Consider the following 19975-nt stretch of genomic DNA (forward strand, 5'->3'; position numbering starts at 1 on the left):
AATAGGTTACTCTAAACCCCCCCTATAGGTTACTCTACTACTACCCCCCCAATAGGTTACTCTACTACTACCCCCCAATAGGTTACTCTACTACTACCCCCCAATAGGTTACTCTACTACCCCCCCAATAGGTTACTCTACTACTACCCCCCCCAATAGGTTACTCTACTACCCCCCAATAGGTTACTCTACTACTACCCCCAATAGGTTACTCTACTACTACCCCCTCAAAAGGTTACTCTACTACCCCCCAATAGGTTACTCTACTACTACCCCCCCAATAGGTTACTCTACTACCCCCCAATAGGTTACTCTACTACTACCCCCAATAGGTTACTCTACTACCCCCCAATAGGTTACTCTACTACCACCCCCGAGTAGGTTACTCTACTACCCCCCCAATAGGTTACTCTACTACTACCCCCCAATAGGTTACTCTACTACTACCCCCAATAGGTTACTCTACTACCACCCCCGAGTAGGTTACTCTACTACTACCCCCCCAATAGGTTACTCTACTACTACCCCCCCAATAGGTTACTCTACTACTACCCCCAATAGGTTACTCTACTACTACCCCCCAATAGGTTACTCTACTACTACCCCCCCAATAGGTTACTCTACTACTACCCCCCAATAGGTTACTCTACTACTACCCCCCCAATAGGTTACTCTACTACCCCCCAATAGGTTACTCTACTACTACCCCCCAATAGGTTACTCTACTACCCCCCCAATAGGTTACTCTACTACTACCCCCCCAATAGGTTACTCTACTACCCCCCAATAGGTTACTCTACTACTACCCCCAATAGGTTACTCTACTACCCCCAAATAGGTTACTCTACTATCCCCCCAATAGGTTACTCTACTACCCCCCCCCAATAGGTTACTCTACTACTACCCCCTCAATAGGTTACTCTACTACCCCCCAATAGGTTACTCTACTACTACCCCCCAATAGGTTACTCTACTACCCCCCCAATAGGTTACTCTACTAACCCCTCAATAGGTTACTCTACTACCACCCCCGAGTAGGTTACTCTACTACTACCCCCCCAATAGGTTACTCTACTACTACCCCCCCCAATAGGTTACTCTACTACTACCCCAATAGGTTACTCTACTACTACCCCCCCCAATAGGTTACTCTACTACCCCCCAATAGGTTACTCTACTACTACCCCCAATAGGTTACTCTACTACTACCCCCCAATAGGTTACTCTACTACCCCCCAATAGGTTACTCTACTACTACCCCCCCCAATAGGTTACTCTACTACCCCCCAATAGGTTACTCTACTACTACCCCCTCAATAGGTTACTCTACTACTACCCCCCAGTAGTTTACTCTACTACCCCCGCAATAGGTTACTCTACTACCCCCCCAATAGGTTACTCTACTACCCCCCAATAGGTTACTCTACTACTACCCCCCAATAGGTTACTCTACTACCCCCCAGTAGGTTACTCTACTACTACCCCCTCAGTAGGTTACTCTACTACTACCCCCCCAATAGGTTACTCTACTACTACCCCCCAATAGGTTACTCTACTACCACCCCCCAATAGGTTACTCTACTACCCCCCCAATAGGTTACTCTATTACCCTCCAGTAGGTTACTCTACCACTACCCCCCCAAGTAGGTTACTCTACTACTACTACCCCCTCAATAGGTTACTCTACTACCTCCCCAATAGGTTACTCTACTACCCCCCAAGTAGGTTACTCTACTACTACCCCCCCCCAATAGGTTACTCTACTACCCCCCCAATAGGTTACTCTACTACTACCCCCCAATAGGTTACTCTACTACACCCCCAATAGGTTACTCTACTACCCCCCCAATAGGTTACTCTACTACTACCCCCCCAATAGGTTACTCTACTACCCCCCCAATAGGTTACTCTACTACTACCCCCTCAATAGGTTACTCTACTACTACCCCCCAGTAGTTTACTCTACTACCCCGCAATAGGTTACTCTACTACCCCCCCAATAGGTTACTCTACTACCCCCCAATAGGTTACTCTACTACTACCCCCCCAATAGGTTACTCTACTACCCCCCCAGTAGGTTACTCTACTACTACCCCCTCAGTAGGTTACTCTACTACTACCCCCCCAATAGGTTACTCTACTACTACCCCCCAATAGGTTACTCTACTACCACCCCCCAATAGGTTACTCTACTACCCCCCAATAGGTTACTCTATTACCCTCCAGTAGGTTACTCTACCACTACCCCCCAAGTAGGTTACTCTACTACTACTACCCCCTCAATAGGTTACTCTACTACCTCCCCAATAGGTTACTCTACTACCCCCCAAGTAGGTTACTCTACTACTACTACCCCCCAAATAGGTTACTCTACTACCCCCCAATAGGTTACTCTACTACTAACCCCCAATAGGTTACTCTACTACTACCCCCCAATAGGTTACTCTATTACCCTCCAGTAGGTTACTCTAACACTACCCCCCCCCAATAGGTTACTCTACTACTGCTAACCCCCAGTAGTTTACTCTACTACCCCCACCCTCCAATAGGTTACTCTACTACTAACCCCCCAGTAGTTTACTCTACTACCCCCACCCTCCAATAGGTTACTCTACTACTACTAACCCCCCAGTAGTTTACTCTACTACCCCCACCCTCCAATAGGTTACTCTACTACTACTAACCCCCCAGTAGTTTACTCTACTACCCCCACCCTCCAATAGGTTACTCTACTACTACTAACCCCCCAGTAGTTTACTCTACTACCACCCAGTAGGCTACAGTATATCTGAAGGGCCTGATCCAAATGAGAAGGAACAGTAGAATATGATAAAGGCTTCAGTCGTAACCACAACCACCTACCTTTCTTTCAGAGAGGATGTCATGCAAAGAATGCCACCCTGAAGTACTAAGAGTCAAGGGGGATAGATGAGAGAGCGAAGAGTGAACTGGTGTGTCTATTTGTGTCTTTTTGAAGAGAGAATCCTACCCCAGAAATCTCGTAAACCCTCGCTGTCATTACTCCAAATATGAACAACCTATTAAGAGAAGGGTCCACACTGATGTGGAAAGATATATGAAATTATTTCCTGGTTGACTATACTGCATGTCTAGTCTGAATTTAAGATAAATATTGACTATGAATATTATTGAACAATCTTTTAAATGAGTGTGTGGCACAGGAAAGGTGTTCATTCTGAGTGTTATCCTTAACTATGATATGAGAAATAGTACAATACAATGTAACTGCCCCATTTTAGTTGTTATTATTGGGCCCATACTGCTATTTTTTGCAGAACATACAATTTATTTATTGCTCATCACACATGATTTTATCAGTCATGGCATATACTTCATGACGTTACTAAATGCCAGGTAGTTAAGTGTGAATGAGAGAGTGAATTTAGAGGTTAAGACTAAAGGCATATGGTATGGCCATACAGTAATCCCATTCATGGACTGAAATATTCTTGACACTTGAAAAGGTTGAATTACATTGAAGAGTATGTGTCTCATTTTTTACAATATATATCTAAGTGTACTGTTTTTGTGTAACTGATACCTCTTTGTACAAAGAAGTAATCATTGAGCTTTTGTACTGTTGTTAACTGAAATCCTCAATGTATTTACCTGTATTTCGATTAAAAACTGTAAATTATAGCTGTTTCTTCGATTGATTTGTTGTGTTCAGCATACAAAAAAACATGCACAAATTGTTCTATCTGTTTATTGTTGACGCTATTTGTACAATGTAAAACGCTGTATTCCTCATATGGTTCATCCATAGTAGTTGATGGGAAATGCATGTACCAGGACCTGATGCCACCTGCTGGTTTCTGTATAGGGCTCTCCCTCTCACATTTACTGCTGAAATAAAACACAAATATCCTTTACATCAAGAAGACAAAACACTGTTAAATCAAACAAGACATGCCATGTTACATTTTTGGGGGGAAAACAAAAAGGGTTTGGCAACCCATACTTGCCAAGTACACAGTGCACACATTACTGGAGCAACCAACTCAACTGACACACACTAACTTCATTGTGGGACTTGAAGTATATGACTTGACAATGAGCTACATGAAAATCACTTCAAATATATATTTAAACATATTTTCCCTTTAAGTTTGAACCAAATGAGCTCTTAAAATAGTTGTGTTTCCTCTCTATTAAGAATATATTGAGAGGACACTCAAAACGGAAACAGAAACACTTCAGAGGATTTGAGAGTCAGGCTAATGAGACTAAGATATTAGGGTTCTGTCCTTATTTTAGCAGCTTACAGTACCTTATGTGTCATCACCTATACACAAACCCCAAGAAAATGGACAGGACAGATATCACACAACATACACAGTTATTACTATGCCTCGGAGGTCCCAGAGGTCCCAGAGTGGTGGGGTGATTCTTTTTTTCCTGGGGCCCGTAGTTTTTCCTGATCTGGTAACCTAACGAGGTAAAACTCTGGACCTTATATGGTATGACATGACATGATTCATCAGTTGTAAAAAAAAAAAAAGCTTTAATATGGGCTATGATGAGAGCAGCGTTTTGCTAATCAGGTCACATGTTTTTAATAACAGGAGAAAAAGAACCTGACCATGGGGAGGATGAAAACCCTGTCAAACTGCAGCAACCTGTTCATATGAGTTATATTTTAAAGCTAGACTAACAGGGTTTTTCTCTACACAGACATAGATACAGCAATATGATTGGATAATAGAACTCACAGGGCTTAGCTTGCTTTATGCAAGTTTGCATTGTGGAGGCCTGCCCTCTGCAACTGGAGGCCTAATACAACATTTAACTCACAACCTATGTCAGCTGTTGTTTTTATTTATTAATTCCGGTTAATCATTTTGGATAGAAAAGGTCTAGGCAGCCCAAGTTTGAATATAAACCAAATATGATCCCGTTCACATGTTCTCCTAACACAAACGAATGGAGCAATAAATACAGAACGTTTCCACTTCGTTTACCCCGGCCAGAGGTAGACCAACCGGCTGGCAGATGGCGTTATTATTCCTTGTACGTCGTTTGTCATCTGCGTCCCACAGGAATGTATTCAGCCGGCTATACACTTGTGTCCCATGGCCATTGGCTCGTACATAAAACCTATTTTTTCAGGCTGCAAAGGCGTCAGTTTCCTCGTTAACTAGCTTTAATGCCGAGCCGGCAAAAAAGAAAATATGGGGAAAATATGTACTGCCTTAATAAAACATTTTCGAATGGCTAATGCTACTTCCTGATGTTGTACACAGCGTTCAGCCAGGGGTACACAACCGACTGTTGCAACCTGATTGGCTGAACATCAGGAAGTAGCATCAGCCACTAGCATGGTGGTGGAAAATTGTGTTTTATTAACAGGGTGGAGGGTTATTAAGCTAGCATATGGAGTTGTTTTAATACGGCCATACCAATGATCATTTAGCTATTTGATTTAGAATTTTAAGACCTCTTAAGGTATCCAAAATATATATTAAAAAGAATATTTGATGAAACATTGAATTTGGCCTTACTGCTATTAGCTTATAGAAACAGATTCACTGCATGGAACAACAGATAGTCCCCAAAAAATCTAAAGAAAGTTTGTTCTGAAGTATATCTGAGAGATATAAGAAAGATCAGGAAACTATATTTAACCCCAGATTTTAGGCACTAAACTACTTCCATATATACTTCCATTCATTTTTTAAACTTGTACTGGGGTACCTTCATGCGAGGCTTGTGTTCGTCCTAGAGCAAAACAAGAAGGGGTCATATTATTGTGTAGGCCAAACCCCTAAAGACGTTTTCGTGAGAAGACCAATTTTCGGGATGTCTCATGGTCAAACACCAAACATTGCTGTAGCTCTGCCACCTTTCACCGCAGATGCGGAAGGGCGACATCGGCGAATGTGGTGGATTGAAACGCATCCAAAGCATCCAAACAAATCTATCTAGCTTTAACAGACGGATTTTGATGGGGATTTTGATATTATGCTAATTACAATTTTGCCGTGGAAATTGACTCGAGGAGGTTAAGGGGACACACTTTCCACGCTCCTTCGATACAAAGTGATTGTCATAGCAGGATAGGAGAGAATTTACGCTAACCCTTTTCCTAACCTTTATCTCAGTCTCATAACTTTCTATGGTAATTCTCCTAACCTGCTGTGTATGTTCTCCTAACCTACTAGGAAAACATCAATTCGTTATTGAAGAGGCGTGAAAAGAGTGTTTCCCTTTTATTGAGGCAGTACGTATATATTTTTCCTGTTTTTTTTTCCTTCAGGCGGCTCACCATTAAAGCTTGTTAAGGAGGCAATCAACGCCCTTGCAGCCTGAATGGAGGACAAATTAAGTAAAAGGAATAATAGCACAATTTGCCGGCAGGTTGAGCTAGACTAGAGGGACAGGGTGTAGTAGACTGTTTGCAGCTGCTGTTGTTAGTAGCCTACAGTTGATCAGACTGAAGAATCGTCTCGTTTCCATGCAATACAGCATGTCAGATTGCTAATGTTCAGGTGTAGGCTGCTACAACATTTATGTAAAGACTTTTTGCTTGTGTCTGTTGGGAATGATATGTTGTAACATTTGCTAATTAAATACTGAGGAAAGTGAAGCGTGCCTTGAGCTTTGTGCCTGGCCTAACCTAATGTAGCAGGTGTAAAAGAAATGCCTGAGCGGCGCTCCAGTTTTCAGCGGAAAAGGAAGCTAGGTTGAGTTAGCTGTATCCCCGAAAACTGGGTGCATCCGGTTGTTGGCAACTCAGCTGAAGGTGTGCCAGGTCAGCGCGACCTGTGATTTCCGTTCATCTTTTTTTGTCAAGACACTGCAGCAGCACCGCGATGTGAAGGACAGAAAAATTGTGAGCGAGTTGACAAAGCATGAGGCAAATCGGTCAAAAAAAACTGCACTTTGCCTCGTCAATATTTCTCGTCAATATTTTTTTGTAAACTAAATCCAAAGTTGTGGAGCCCTGCCACATCTGATTAAAAAATGCTGGTGCAAATGCCAGCTCGCCACACGTTTTCCAGCGGCCCTGTTCTGCCAGCTTAAGCTTCTCTTGAGAAAAAATGTCTCCCTCACAATCACAGATCCTGTTTGATATTAAGCCCTTTTTAAAATACTGTTCATGTGCTTCCCCACACACAAACACACACACCTACACACACACACACACCATGTCCTTGCTGTGTTCTTGCTGTCTGAATCATAATTCTCTAAAGAAAGACGAGCAGATTGACACATTGCCATCAACGTACTGACAAATTAACCTGTGAAGTGAAAGCACGACGTGAGAGAAAAAAAAGGTGAATTCAGGACTAGGTGTCCATATAGTTACACGTGAGACCCCCAAAAAAACTCTTTACATCGTGTGAGTGTGTGAACGTACCCATCGATTTGGTGAGGTGGAAAATATCTACACTATGTAAGAGTTAAATCAAATTCCCTCCAGCCAGGTCAGGTCCCTGACATTGGTCCTCCCAGCCACCAGGGGGCTACACGTCAGTGCTGACACTGTGGCTGTGGGTGACCACCTCCCTCATGGTGACAGAGCGGATAAGGTTGAGCTTGTGGTTGAAGCTGGCCAGGTCCATGGGCAGGTCCAGCTCCTGCTGCTGCACAGTCCTGTAGCTGATGCGCCCGCCGCCGTTACGCAGCCTCTCGGAGGGGTGCTGCATGTAGAAGGGCAGGGAGTAAGGCGTGCAGGAGGGGCAGAATGTATGGGAGCGTGTCACTGGTTTGCGGACCAGGGGCGGAGTGTAGACAAAGGCGGGCCCGTTAGGCTCGGAGGGGGGCGTGGTCATCACGTCGAGGTCCCCAGCCGTGTGTACTGGTGTGGGGAGAGAGGACATGGTGGTGAGGTCCGGTTGCTCCTCCTCCTCCCTCTCTGGCTCCTCCCTCTTACAGCAATAATACTGCAGAGAGAAACATATGAAAGAGTGAACAAGCTGGACGCCGTAAACCCTGAGCATACATGCACTTATCATAGCTAAGTTAGACAAAACTATAACCTACCTGCAACCTACAGTAGCACAGTACTGCAACGATAGTCAGTAAGATGACTGTAGCTAGAATTCCACCACAGATAACCACTGTCCCGGCTGACATTCGAAATCCTCTCCATCAACACTCTGCAGGAGAAGAGGATAGGAGGAGAGATAGATTGAAAGGGGGTGCGGTGCTTAAACTTACATCATCTGTCAGTTATGTACTGTAGATTTGTATCCTTGCCAACAGCCCTCATTGGGAATCTGATGCTGCTGCTTTTAGTGATCACTTCCACTCTTTGAATCAAAGGACTGGGCATAGTGCAGTAATTGCACATTCCTTCAGATCATCTGGTCAACTTAAAGAGTCAAAATGGTGATATTGCCATTTTAGTGTAAGAACCTTTTGGGGGAAAAAAACACCTGGAATTTCAGCCTGTTCAGGTGGGATGGAGTTTTGGCCCACAGCATGACATCACAATCTGATCTGATTATTCTGACCAATGACCAGTCATGTTTTATTTGCATATGTGTCCTACTTTGAAGGGGTAAATGGGGTTGGCTCTAGAGTCTAGAAGATCCTATCCACCAATCAAGGCTGTTTATGTTAATATATTTAAATGTACATCAACACGCCTGAACGATCACACTGAGCATTACAAAAGGCAAAAGGAGGCTCAGGGAAATAAATGATAAAAAATATGTTTTAAGTTATTTTCATGAAATAAACCCACAGTGATGTATTAGAGATACAGTGATGATTTAAAAATTAAATTGAAAAGACCGCATGAGTGCTTTAAGCTATTTCACGGAAATACAGTATGTACATTAGAGGGGATATTGAAAAGCCATCGATTTACTAGTTTTAGAGAGAAAATCAAGCTCAAATCCAATGGTTTACGCAGAGACATGGTAAAAGAACTGTGGCATATACTATAAATACACACAGTTGTATGATTCTTAAATTAAATCATATCCTCCTGATATCCTGAGTCCATCTTAGTTTGCTTTCCCTACTGCTGATACTGTTAGATACTGTGGGAAAGGTTCTTGGAACGTGTTATTGGGACCATCATGGAATAATGCATGGGAGTTACACAGCAGAAATGACATCAAACCCAGAAATAGCCTCAACACTAAGGCAGAGACAGAGAAAGGCTCCCATGTGAATTTCAATAAGATGCTCGTTTTCCACCTGATTCTCACCTCTTACTAAATAAAAGCAATCAAAGCCCAAAACAACCACTCACACAATAATAATCAGGAATATTGTAGAAAATTTCATCAGACCAAAGTAGTTATGGACCACAGTTGAAGATGCTTGATTCTGTAGATGTCTGGACTGTTCTATTGAGTGTCCCCTGCTCAAGCAAACGTTAATGGAATGGTCACTTCTAAAGCAGTTAGAAGTGATATGTGATAGGTTTGATAGTCAAACTCAGCTGGTATCTCATCTGAATAGCTATGAAAGACTAGCTTGTATGTAGAGCTACACAATTTCTCGCGATGACCACACAGATACTGTATTCTCGAACAGAAAAATGGCTAACCGAGCTGAAGATATCTTGTGACAGATAAGGAAAATGGTGGCCACCACAAACGCTCAGACCATTACTTCTCCTATCCTCCCTGAGTGTGGCAGCTCAGCTTGCCACGTCTCTCAGACCTAAGCACCTCATCAGCCCCAGGGTCCAGAATCAACCCAACATATTGCATTCTGTTCTCATGACGACCTGGCATGGACATCAGTGTCCCTGAGCGTAGGGAGTCATTTTTCACCCATAGATTCACCATCAAACACAAATCACTGGCCAAAGACATGCGGCCAAGACTCAAAAGGTAATCATGATCCACACTGTAGAACACACAATTACTTTCACAGTAGAGCTGGCATTATTGTATTGACCATGGCTCTCAGATTGGAATCTATTGAAATAGATATTTCTGAGAACAATCTCTGACATGACCTCTAGAGACTCTAAAGACATTCAACCGACTCTCTAAGTCAATGGACAGGCTTTTAGACTTGGTATTCTATCATCAACTAACCATGAACGTTTCCCTAAGACTGACAAAATGCTATTTCGTTGGAGAAAGTTCAATTATTTATTTGTTTAACAGATTTGTACAAGGCATCTAACCACAATAAATAATTGCAGTGTTGAACCATTGATAACAAAATTGCTAAAACCTCCACAGCACATTACAGATATAGGCTATAACATTAAATAATCGCTTGGTCCAAGACAGAGATGCATATCCGGGCCACGAGTGAAAAATATCCCCCACAGGCTACGCACTTCAGCCAATCTACAAGTCTGCACAGAGTTGCTTTAGGTTTTAACCGCACGGCTGCATGGAGAGCATATCAGCACCATGGACAGCCGCTCAGTGCCCAGAGCACGCGACCAGTGAACTGGATTGATAAAATACATGTCGTATTAAATGATCATGATAGTCTCTTTCACTCTCATGACACGTTTCACTTTCTATCTCTGTCTCATCGGATCTCTTTATCTATCCAGTTTCATGATCCAAACTTCTGTCTGAAAGATATCCCTTAGTCCACGTACAGTTAGTTAAAAAGGCCATAATCACCAGAATATGAAAGAACAATGAAACACAAACTTTTCTCAATATACAATAAACCAATTGCAAAAAGCAAAGGTTTTTATAATATGCCCAAATTAGCCACGCTTAGCCAACTCCATGAGCACAAGCAAGACGGTCAATTAATTTTGTTAAAACAAAGACACTAGACCAATCAAACTACTTCATGAATAAAATACTCACACGCAGGCTATAATCTTACCTCTATAAGTATTTGAATCGTCCCATGTTGCTTCTCCGGCGCCTACGGCTCCTGCAACACCGGTTCTGGGCATCCGTGTGGCAGCCACGTGACGCTCAAAGGCAGCTGCGCCTGAAGGTGATTGATAGAGTTTCAACAGAGAGGAATGGACCTCTCATAAGCTAGACTATCCCTGTGGATCTTCTGTGGTAAAGCACTTATTTCCTTGGGAAGAACGAGTCGAATCTAAAAGATACCAAACATAAGGAAATTCCCATTACAATTTCCCAGGTTTATCGCCATATGTCTTCATTTGCAAGGGTTGAAGAGATGGGTGCTTGCAAGCAATATTGAAAGATAACTGAAGTAGGCCTACAAGTTGCCCTGTTTATTTGGATGCTTATGCAAGAATGGTTATGCGCAACTGAATTATTTCCCGCGCTCCCAAGTACATTTTCTCCTTACCGCGCAATTTTATCAGGGACATTTGATAGGGGAACGCTGAAGAATGGCACTAATGATGCAAAACACATTACTAAAATGTTTTAAATAAACTGCTAAAAATAAATAAAGATGACGACCCAAAAAGAGAAAAAAGGTTGCTGATTGCACAGCGGATACCATGAAATGTATTATCTTTTCCGCGTGCGTGGTCCTGTGCCGTCCCCTATGTATTGCACCTTAGCAGGACATCGGACCACGCGCGCATTAGTTTCCTCTGCTGATCTGACGAAATGTGGCCATGCGGCAAAGCAGCGGTGCGTTGTTTTTCATTGACGCACTTTTACTAAAGGGCATACAGTTGACTTTCATGATAGAATAACTGTGCAGCTACAGGGTCATCGTTCTTTCCAGTTGCCACACAGCGATATGGAGTAGGATGTAATTGATTAAAGCATCCTTGGTCGGTTTCCTTGAAGAATTGCCAAGAGTTGACAGTTATTCGGACCACTGGATGAGCTGTGTGGGATCGGACCTACTGATTACAATGTGATGGTATTTCTTCAGAAGGAAATACAACATTTACAAAAAAGATAGAATAGAAATGCTGAATCCCTTATCATATCAGTTTAGCACTAACAATTTTCATAGAAACCCTTAAATATCTGTCATGATTTGAGCTTGAACTTCTGATCTCAGTAGTAGAGAAATCATCAAACATTGCCGTCAATGAGTCTGATATGGACTATGCAAAGAATCAAACTGTCAGCTGGGAGGAGCACTTAGTCAGAATCGTGGACTTAGTTTCCAGAAGTATTATCTAACATTTACCTATTATCTAACAACCTTTCTCTCTCTCTCTCTCTCTCTCTCGCACACGCACGCACGCACGCACACACACACACACACACACACACACACACACACACACACACACACACACACACACACACACACACACACACACACACACACACACACACACACACACACACACACACACACACACACACACACACTCCCCTTCACCTCTACTCTCTCCCAGCACTTTGCCTGGCCCTGCAGTCTTGTTCCCCACTGCTACCACTTTGAGAATGGCCAAGAAAAGAAGATAGTTTGAGGGAAGTTTAAAAAAACAGATTTTATTGCATGAATTATTTAGATGTTAAAGGAGGCTGAGATTCCACTGTATTGTACAGACAAGGACATGTAATATTTATGAGTAGAGATGTGGTGTGATGATGGTTGTCCTTTTCTGGTTCCTCTTCCATTCAGGTTTGCTTGCGTTATCCCCATCACCCCATCAGGAGCCCATGAAGCACTGGTGGTGTACTGTATATTGACTATGATCAGTGTAAGATGGCCTGAACACGCTCAAATAACCTGAACCATAATGTCACAACATCTCTGCAAACAAAAATGAGTTGTTAGGACATCCCGGAAAGTCACAAAATGGTTGTCTAAAGTCGTCAGGACGTTGTGTCATGGTCCCCTGGAGGTGTTGTCTAGTTCCCAGTTTGTCCCGGGGACGTTTTTAGTACATTTTTGGGACGTTGTGTCATGGTCCCCTGAAGGTTTTGTCTAGTTCCTGGTTCTTGGGACGTTGTGTCATGGTCGCCTGGAGGTTTTGTCTAGTTCCTGGTTCTTGGGACGTTGTGTCATGGTCGCCTGGAGGTTTTGGTCTAGTTCCTGGTTCTTGGGACGTTGTGTCATGGTCGCCTGGAGGTTTTGGTCTAGCACCTAGCTTGTTCCTAATGGTCGCAAAGAAATATAGCAGTGCAGATGGCACTATTCTTCTAAGTGCAGAGATGTATTATAGGTAATGTATGTGTAGGGACTTCCAGAATTCTACAGACTTTGTGGTGCAGCAGAATGATCAGCTTACCCCAAATCCAGAGTTTGGGAGTTCAAATCCCAGGTTGGGTCATATTGAAAAGTCAGTGCTAAGTGATCATGTCAAATGTAATTGATTGAAGATTTTTGGACTATTTTAGCTGACCAGCATACCACTTACCTTAAAATTTGGGACACCTGGGACAAAAACCTCCAAGGGACCATGAGACAACGTCCTGGGAACTTACAGGGAACTGTGTGTGTGTTTTATTGTCACACATCGGATGGGTGCAGTGAAATGTGTTGTTTTACAGGGTCAGCCATTGTAGTACAGCACCACTGGAGCAAATAGGGTTTAAGTGCCTTGCTCAAGGGCACATAGACAGATTTTCCCACTTGTCGGCTTAGGTATTCAAACAAGCAACCTTTCAGTTACTGGCCCAATGCTTTAACCTCTAGGCTACCTGCCACCCTATCATGCGATGTCCTAAGGACTTGTAAAGCGAAAGTCCGTATATCATCCTAAAAAGGTTCTGACATTGTCCTCAGTGACGTCCTGGGAACTTACAGGTAACCTCATAAAGGTCCTCCAGAGAACGTTCCCTTGGGACCATCATGATATGTCCACTTGTGGTCATTGAATGTTCTATGAATAACGTCTCGCTGAAAACCTTGAAGGGACCTAATGGGAATGTCCCTGAACATCCCTAGGATGTCCCCTGTTTACTGGGATACAAGTGTTTTGGAGATGTATCCCCACCACATGGTATGTATAACTGTATATAGTGTCTGATGCTTTGGTTTCAGCAATATGATAGAACATCGTAGGCCTGCAGGGACTGCAGATACAAAAATCAGGTGAACATGGTCCATGTCTAAATAAACAAATAAAACACTTCTTTGAGGCAGGGTTCCGGGCAAGTATACATCCTGTGTTCAGAAGTTCTCAGCAATTTCTAGTGAAGGAATGCTTTTCTGCTCCTGCCTTATTGAATTGAAACTCAACTGCAAAGAAATAAACTACAGTCTCCTGCTGCTTACTTGACTTTCTTTCCCTTCTTTAATCCTCTCCACCTCATCTGTGTGTACTTGCCAATATCCCTCCCTGCTCTGGCGTCTGCCTGGGCTCTATCCACCCCATACCCCTCCCTCCCCCCCTTTCATTTGATTGCATGTCCGATAACGTTGGCTGTGCTGTTCACAGTTCAATACAACAAACATGGATCCAGTGTTGTCATCTACTTAGCATTGATTCAATCGGTAATGTCGTACATTAGGGTACGGACACTTATTCAGTCCAGTCCACAGATACCAACCCTGTTTAATATGTGGTGCACTAACTAACCCTTTGTATCCTCTGAATTGAATCGATTCACAGTATAGGTTTCAATGGATGTTCACTCATCTGAAACATGAGTCTTTGGAATTGCTTGTGGCGTGCTTCTAATAAATGTAATCTCTATACAAAGTCGATTTGACCATTTTGACTTATAAATGCCTTTTTTCGAGGGTTGGTAGAACTGTTTAAATTGTTCAATAAAATCCATCATATTGGTTCACTATTTCTCCATTACTCTTTTCTCTGACTAGAATGTTTCCTTCTGATTTTCTTTCTTTGCTGTCTATGAAAATGTGAGGTTCAAAAAAGATCCCTCCATCTGGGTTTGTGTCATTCCAAAGCTCAGATGTATGCATGACTTACCTAACTGACTAGAACTGAGAAAAAGACACAAAGGCATGAACAAGCTGGTGAATGTTTAATGTGGCCTGGCATAATGATACCCACCAACTGTTATTGCGCATCCTGTGTCTCTCATTCTGACAAGTCCCCTGTTCCGAAGAACTGATGTGTTGTACACGCATGGACTCATTCAGAGGGATACGGAGAACATGATTTTAAACCCAAAGCATGTCTGACTCCTTATACAAGAGACCTCAAGCGCAACAGCGGGCTTGCAACACTACAGCAGTGGAGGCTGGTGGGAGGAGCCGTAGGAGGATGGGCTCATTGTAACGGCTGGAATGGAAATAATAGAACGGTATCAAACACATCAAACATCACATGGAAACCACATGATAGACTCCGTTCCATTGATTCCATTCCAGCCATTATAATGAGCCCATCCTCCTACAGCTCCTCCCACCAGCCTCCACTGCAGTACAGTAGCCTACAAACACAGCTGCAAGCAGGATGCTCCTGCAGCTCCACTACATTACCTCCTTGTGTAACTCTTCTGCTGCACTTGAGGCTTATTTTCCATAATTATAGCAATAACCATTTATGCAGAATCCATCATAAGAGATAGCCATACAAAAAACGGAGCTCGATATGGGCTTGACAGAACCCTACACTATCTCCCTGCTGCTGGTATTGATTTGTAGTGCTGCAGTGCTGAGTCTATGGACACCCGGGGCCCATAAAACTTCCCTCTGGGCACTGCCCATCCCATCAGATCACTCATACTGAATGACTGAACGAGAGGAGCTCCTGCGACTGGCAGATATACAGATTGATACAGCTGCTGAGGAGTCTATCTCAAACATCAACCAGTCAGAAGTCATTTGAATGTTAAGGATCGTTTGTGAATTTTGGTAGTGTACCGTGACTGTCCGAATAAGATTGGGGTAGAAATAGTCCTATGTTTATAACCAATTACTTTTGGCATATGGACAACGCTGCATTTCACAGTTATGATGATAGTTACTGACAGTTCTTCAGCACACATTGCAGTTTGTTAATGCCAAAATAACAAGGCTGACAAGATGAGTCCTCTTGCTTGTGGCATCCAGCTCCAGCTTTGCCCAATCAGATTTTGACTAACAAGCCCAAGGCAGGCTCTAATGAACTGCAGTTTTGGGAAAGATTCACATCCAGATAACCCACGCACGAGGTACGAGGCAAGTTTGAGGGAGTTCTTCACAGAGTTCAGACTAGAGACGCAGAAGCCAAAGAGTTATTGAGAAGAAGGGTTGCTGTGGTTGACTCCTTTGTTTGCCAGTTTCCCAACCTACAATGAACTTATAGGTCTTTATAGAGGTCACATCGCATGAGCAACCAGACCAATTGGCCTTAGTCATGTACTCCTATCTGAAACCTGTCTGGGTAGAGTGTACTGGCATATTGATGTATAGAATTGGGGAACACATGTTTCATTGTTTGTTTGCAATGTCCATTTCCCTGATTGATTGAAACGATACAGATCCATACAACTAGTAGTGTAAAAGGTTCAATATGAGAAGTTCAGTGACCTCTTGGCCATGTTGGGGAGTAGTGAACTACATGTAGTCAACTAGTCATTTAACAACATATTTGCAGTAGCTTGGTGATAGTTGAACTAAAATCAAATCTTGGTAGTGTTTTCAGTAGTTAATTACAATTTTTTTTGCCATTTAGCAGTGTAGCTAACTACTGGAACTACATACTACTTTTTTTGCAAAAAGCAAAGATATGTGTGAAGTAGGGAAGAATTTCCTTTATTTTTCGGGATCCGACCTGCCTAATTCTCACTTGAAACGTGTGTTTAATAGGCTAAATTACACATTATGGTAACATCTGACTCCAGAGGGATCTGTCTTATAATTTGTAGTCTTTGAAATATCAGATGAGATACGATAATGCATCACTTAGTAGTTTGAATGTAGTGAACTACTTTTTCAATGTAACTTTAGAAAAGTAAACTATATTTTTCTTAAGGGTCGGTTTAGTGTAGCTTAACTTCTTCCAGTGTGAAGTAATTGTAGCTTGGTAAACTATATTTTCAGAGTGCTTCCCCAACACTGCTTGTTGGAAGCTCTTGGATACACTACATGACCAAAAGTATGTGGACACCGGCACATCCAACACCTCTTTCCAAAATCATGGGCATTAATATGGAGTTGGTCCCCCCTTTGCTGCAGTAACAGCCTCCACTCTTCTGGGAAGTCTTTCCACTAGATGTTGGAACATTGCTGCAGGGACTTGCTTCCATTCAGCCACAAGAGCATTAGTGAGGTCGGGCACTGATGTTGGGCAATTAGGCCTGGCTCACAGTTGACGTTCCAAATCATCCCAAAGGTGTTCGATGGGGTTGAGGTCAGGGCTCTGTGCAAGCCAGTCAAGTTCTTCCACAACGATCTTGACAAACCATTTCGGTATGGACCTCGCTTTGTGCACAGAAGCATTGTCACGCTGAAACAGGAAAGGGCCTTCCCCAAACTGTTGCCACAAAGTTGGAATCACAGAATCGTCTAGAATGTCATTGTACAGTGCCTTCGGAAAGTATTCAGACCCCATGACTTTTTCCACATTTTGTTATGTTGCAGCCTTATTCAAAAATGGATTAAAAAAAACTCAGCAATCTACACACAATACCCCATAATGACAAAGTGAAAACAGGTTTTTAGATTTTTTGCAAAAGTATTACAAATAAAAACAGAAATACCTTATTTACATAAGTATTCAGACTCTTTGCTACGAGACTCGAAATTGAGCTCAGGTGCATCCTGTTTCCATTGATCATCCTTGAGATGTTTCTACAGCTTGATTGGAGTCCACCTGTGATAAATTCAATTGATTGGACATGATTTGGAAAGGCACACACCTGTCTATTTAAGGTCCCACAGTTGACAGTGCATGTCAGAGCAAAAACCAACCATGAGGTCGAAGGAATTGTCCGTAGAGCTCCGAGACAGGACTGTGTCGAGGCACAGATCCATCATTCTTAAATGGAAGAAGTTTGGAACCACTAAGACTTCCTAAAGCTGGCCACCCGGCCAAACTGAGCAATCGGCGGAGGAGGGCCTTGGTCAGGGAGCTGACGAAGAACCCAATGGTCACTCTGACAAAACTCTAGAGTTCCTCTGTGGAGATGGGAGAACCTTCCAGAAGGACAACCATCTCTGCAGCACTCCAGCAATCAGGCATTTATGGTACAGTGGCCAGATGGAAGCCACTCCTCAGTAAAAGGCAAATGACAGCCCGCTAGGACTTTGCCAAAAGGCACCTAATACTCTCAGACCAAGATAAATAAGATTCTCTGGTCTGATGAAACCAAGATTGAACTCTTTGGCCTGAATGCAAAGCGTCACGTCTGGAGGAAACTTGGCAGCATCATGCTGTGGGGATGTTCTTCAGTGGCAGGGACTGGATCGAGGGAAAGATGAACGGAGCAAAGTACAGAGAGATCCTTGATGAAAACCTACTCCAGAGCGCTCAGGACCTCAGACTGAGGTGAAGGTTCACCTTCCAATAGGACAACCCTAAGCACACAGCCAAGACAATGCAGGAGTGGCTTTGGGACAAGGCTCTGAATGAAGAATGGGAGAAACTCCCAAAATACAGGTGTGCCAAACTTGTAGCACCAAAGTGCTTCAACAAAGTACTGAGTAATGGGTCTGAAAACTTACGGAAATGTGATATTTCATTTATTTTGTATTTTTATAAATTAGCAAAAAACTCAAAAAACTGTTTTTGCTTTGTCATTATGGGGTATTGTGTGTAGTTGATGATGGGAAAAAAACAGATTTAATCAATTTTAGAATAAGACTGTAACATAACAAAATGTGAAAAAAGTCAAGGGGTCTGAATATTTTCCGAAGGCACTATATGCTGTAGCCTTAAGATTTCCCTTCACTGAAATTAAGGGGCCTAGCCAGAACCATGAAAAACATCCCTAGACCATAATTCCTCCTCCACCAAACTTTACAGTTGGTGCGATGCTTTGGAGCAGGTAGCGTTCTCCTGGCATCCACCAAACCCAGATTAGTCCGTCGGACTGCCAGATGGTGAAGCGTGATTCCTCACTCCAGACAACGCATTTCCACTGAGTCCAATGGCGGCGAGATTTACACCATTCCAACCGACGCTTGGCATTGCGCATGGTGATCTTAGGCTTGTGTGCGGCTGTTCGGCCATGGAAACCCGTTTCATGAAGCTCCCGACGAGCAGTTCTTGTGCTGACTTTGCTTCCAGAGGCAGTTTGAAACTCGGTGGTGAGTGTTGCAGCCAAGGACAGCCAATCTTTTTTACACTCTACGCACTTCAGAAGTTGGTGGTCCCGTTCTGTGAGCGTGTGTGGCCTACCACTTCGCTTCTGAGGCGTTGTTGCTCCTAGACGTTTCACTTCACAATATCAGCACTTACAGTTGACCAGGGCAGCTCTAGCAGGACAGAAATTTGATGAACTGACTTGTTGGAAAGGTGACACCCTATGACGGTGCCACGTTCAAAGTCACTGAGCTCTTCAGTAAGGCCATCTTCCTGACAATGTTTGTCTATGGATATTGCATGGCTGTGTGCTCTATTTTATACACCTATCAGCAACGGGTGTGGCTGAAATAGCCGAATCCACTAATTTAAAGGGGTGTCCACATACTTGTGTGTCTTTATTATATTTTTGTTAACTTCAGGGGTATAGGTGGTAGTCCACTAAAGGTCAGGCTCCTGGCTAGACAGTGACTTTAGTGTGAAGGTTTCAGTTTTGTGGGTGTAAAAGGCTTTAGTTGAAATCGCCAAAAGTGCTGTGGGCAAGGAAATACCAGACCTCATAGCTGCCCCCAAAACCCCAAACCCCAATGTTTATAAAATATATAGAGTTAGCCTCGAGTTACTGTCTCTGATGTCAGAATGCACGAGAGGTTACCACTTAGCGCCCTCTCCATGCGTCACCAATGGGTCTGGGTATGAGGGTTCAGAGTCTGGATTCATTCAAACATCTTTCAGCTCCCGGACATTAGAAAAACACCCTCACCTGTAGACAAAACAAAGTAAGAACCTGTCTTCCACCTGTCTTTGCGGTTCAGGGTGTTTTTCCTCTCTTTTTATTTGTTTCCAGTAATTTGCTAGATCTATATCTTTTGGAACCACTCAACATGGTTTTCTGTTTTGGGTCAAGAGTTTCAATGCACTGACTGGAGTAAATTCAACACCGCAAGTGTGCTGTCTCTGACTTCC

General features: G+C 43.1%; 1 protein-coding gene across 1 annotated transcript; it reads right to left on the reverse strand.

The window, feature by feature from the left end:
- Positions 1 to 3739: 3739 nt before the first annotated feature.
- LOC106580026 (protein FAM163B-like) lies at positions 3740 to 10882 on the reverse strand. Its single transcript, XM_014160581.2, has 3 exons — positions 10792 to 10882; positions 8008 to 8123; positions 3740 to 7907 (listed from the first exon to the last, which is right to left on the reverse strand). The coding sequence occupies exons 2-3, from the start codon at positions 8098 to 8100 to the stop codon at positions 7488 to 7490; spliced, it is 513 nt and encodes a 170-aa protein (XP_014016056.1). The 5' UTR covers positions 8101 to 8123; positions 10792 to 10882; the 3' UTR covers positions 3740 to 7487.
- Positions 10883 to 19975: the final 9093 nt, after the last annotated feature.

The sequence above is a fragment of the Salmo salar genome, chromosome ssa20 (assembly GCF_905237065.1).
Source record: "Salmo salar chromosome ssa20, Ssal_v3.1, whole genome shotgun sequence".
NCBI classification, from domain to species: Eukaryota; Metazoa; Chordata; class Actinopteri; order Salmoniformes; family Salmonidae; genus Salmo; species Salmo salar.

Coding starts and splice junctions, on each gene's coding strand:
- LOC106580026 (XM_014160581.2), bottom strand. CDS start 8,100: ATGTCAGCCGGGACAGTGGTTATCTGTGGTGGAATTCTAGCTACAGTC. Junction 7,908..8,007: donor TGTGCTACTGTAGGTTGCAG/GTAGGTTATAGT, acceptor TTCTCTCTGCAG/TATTATTGCTGTAAGAGGGA.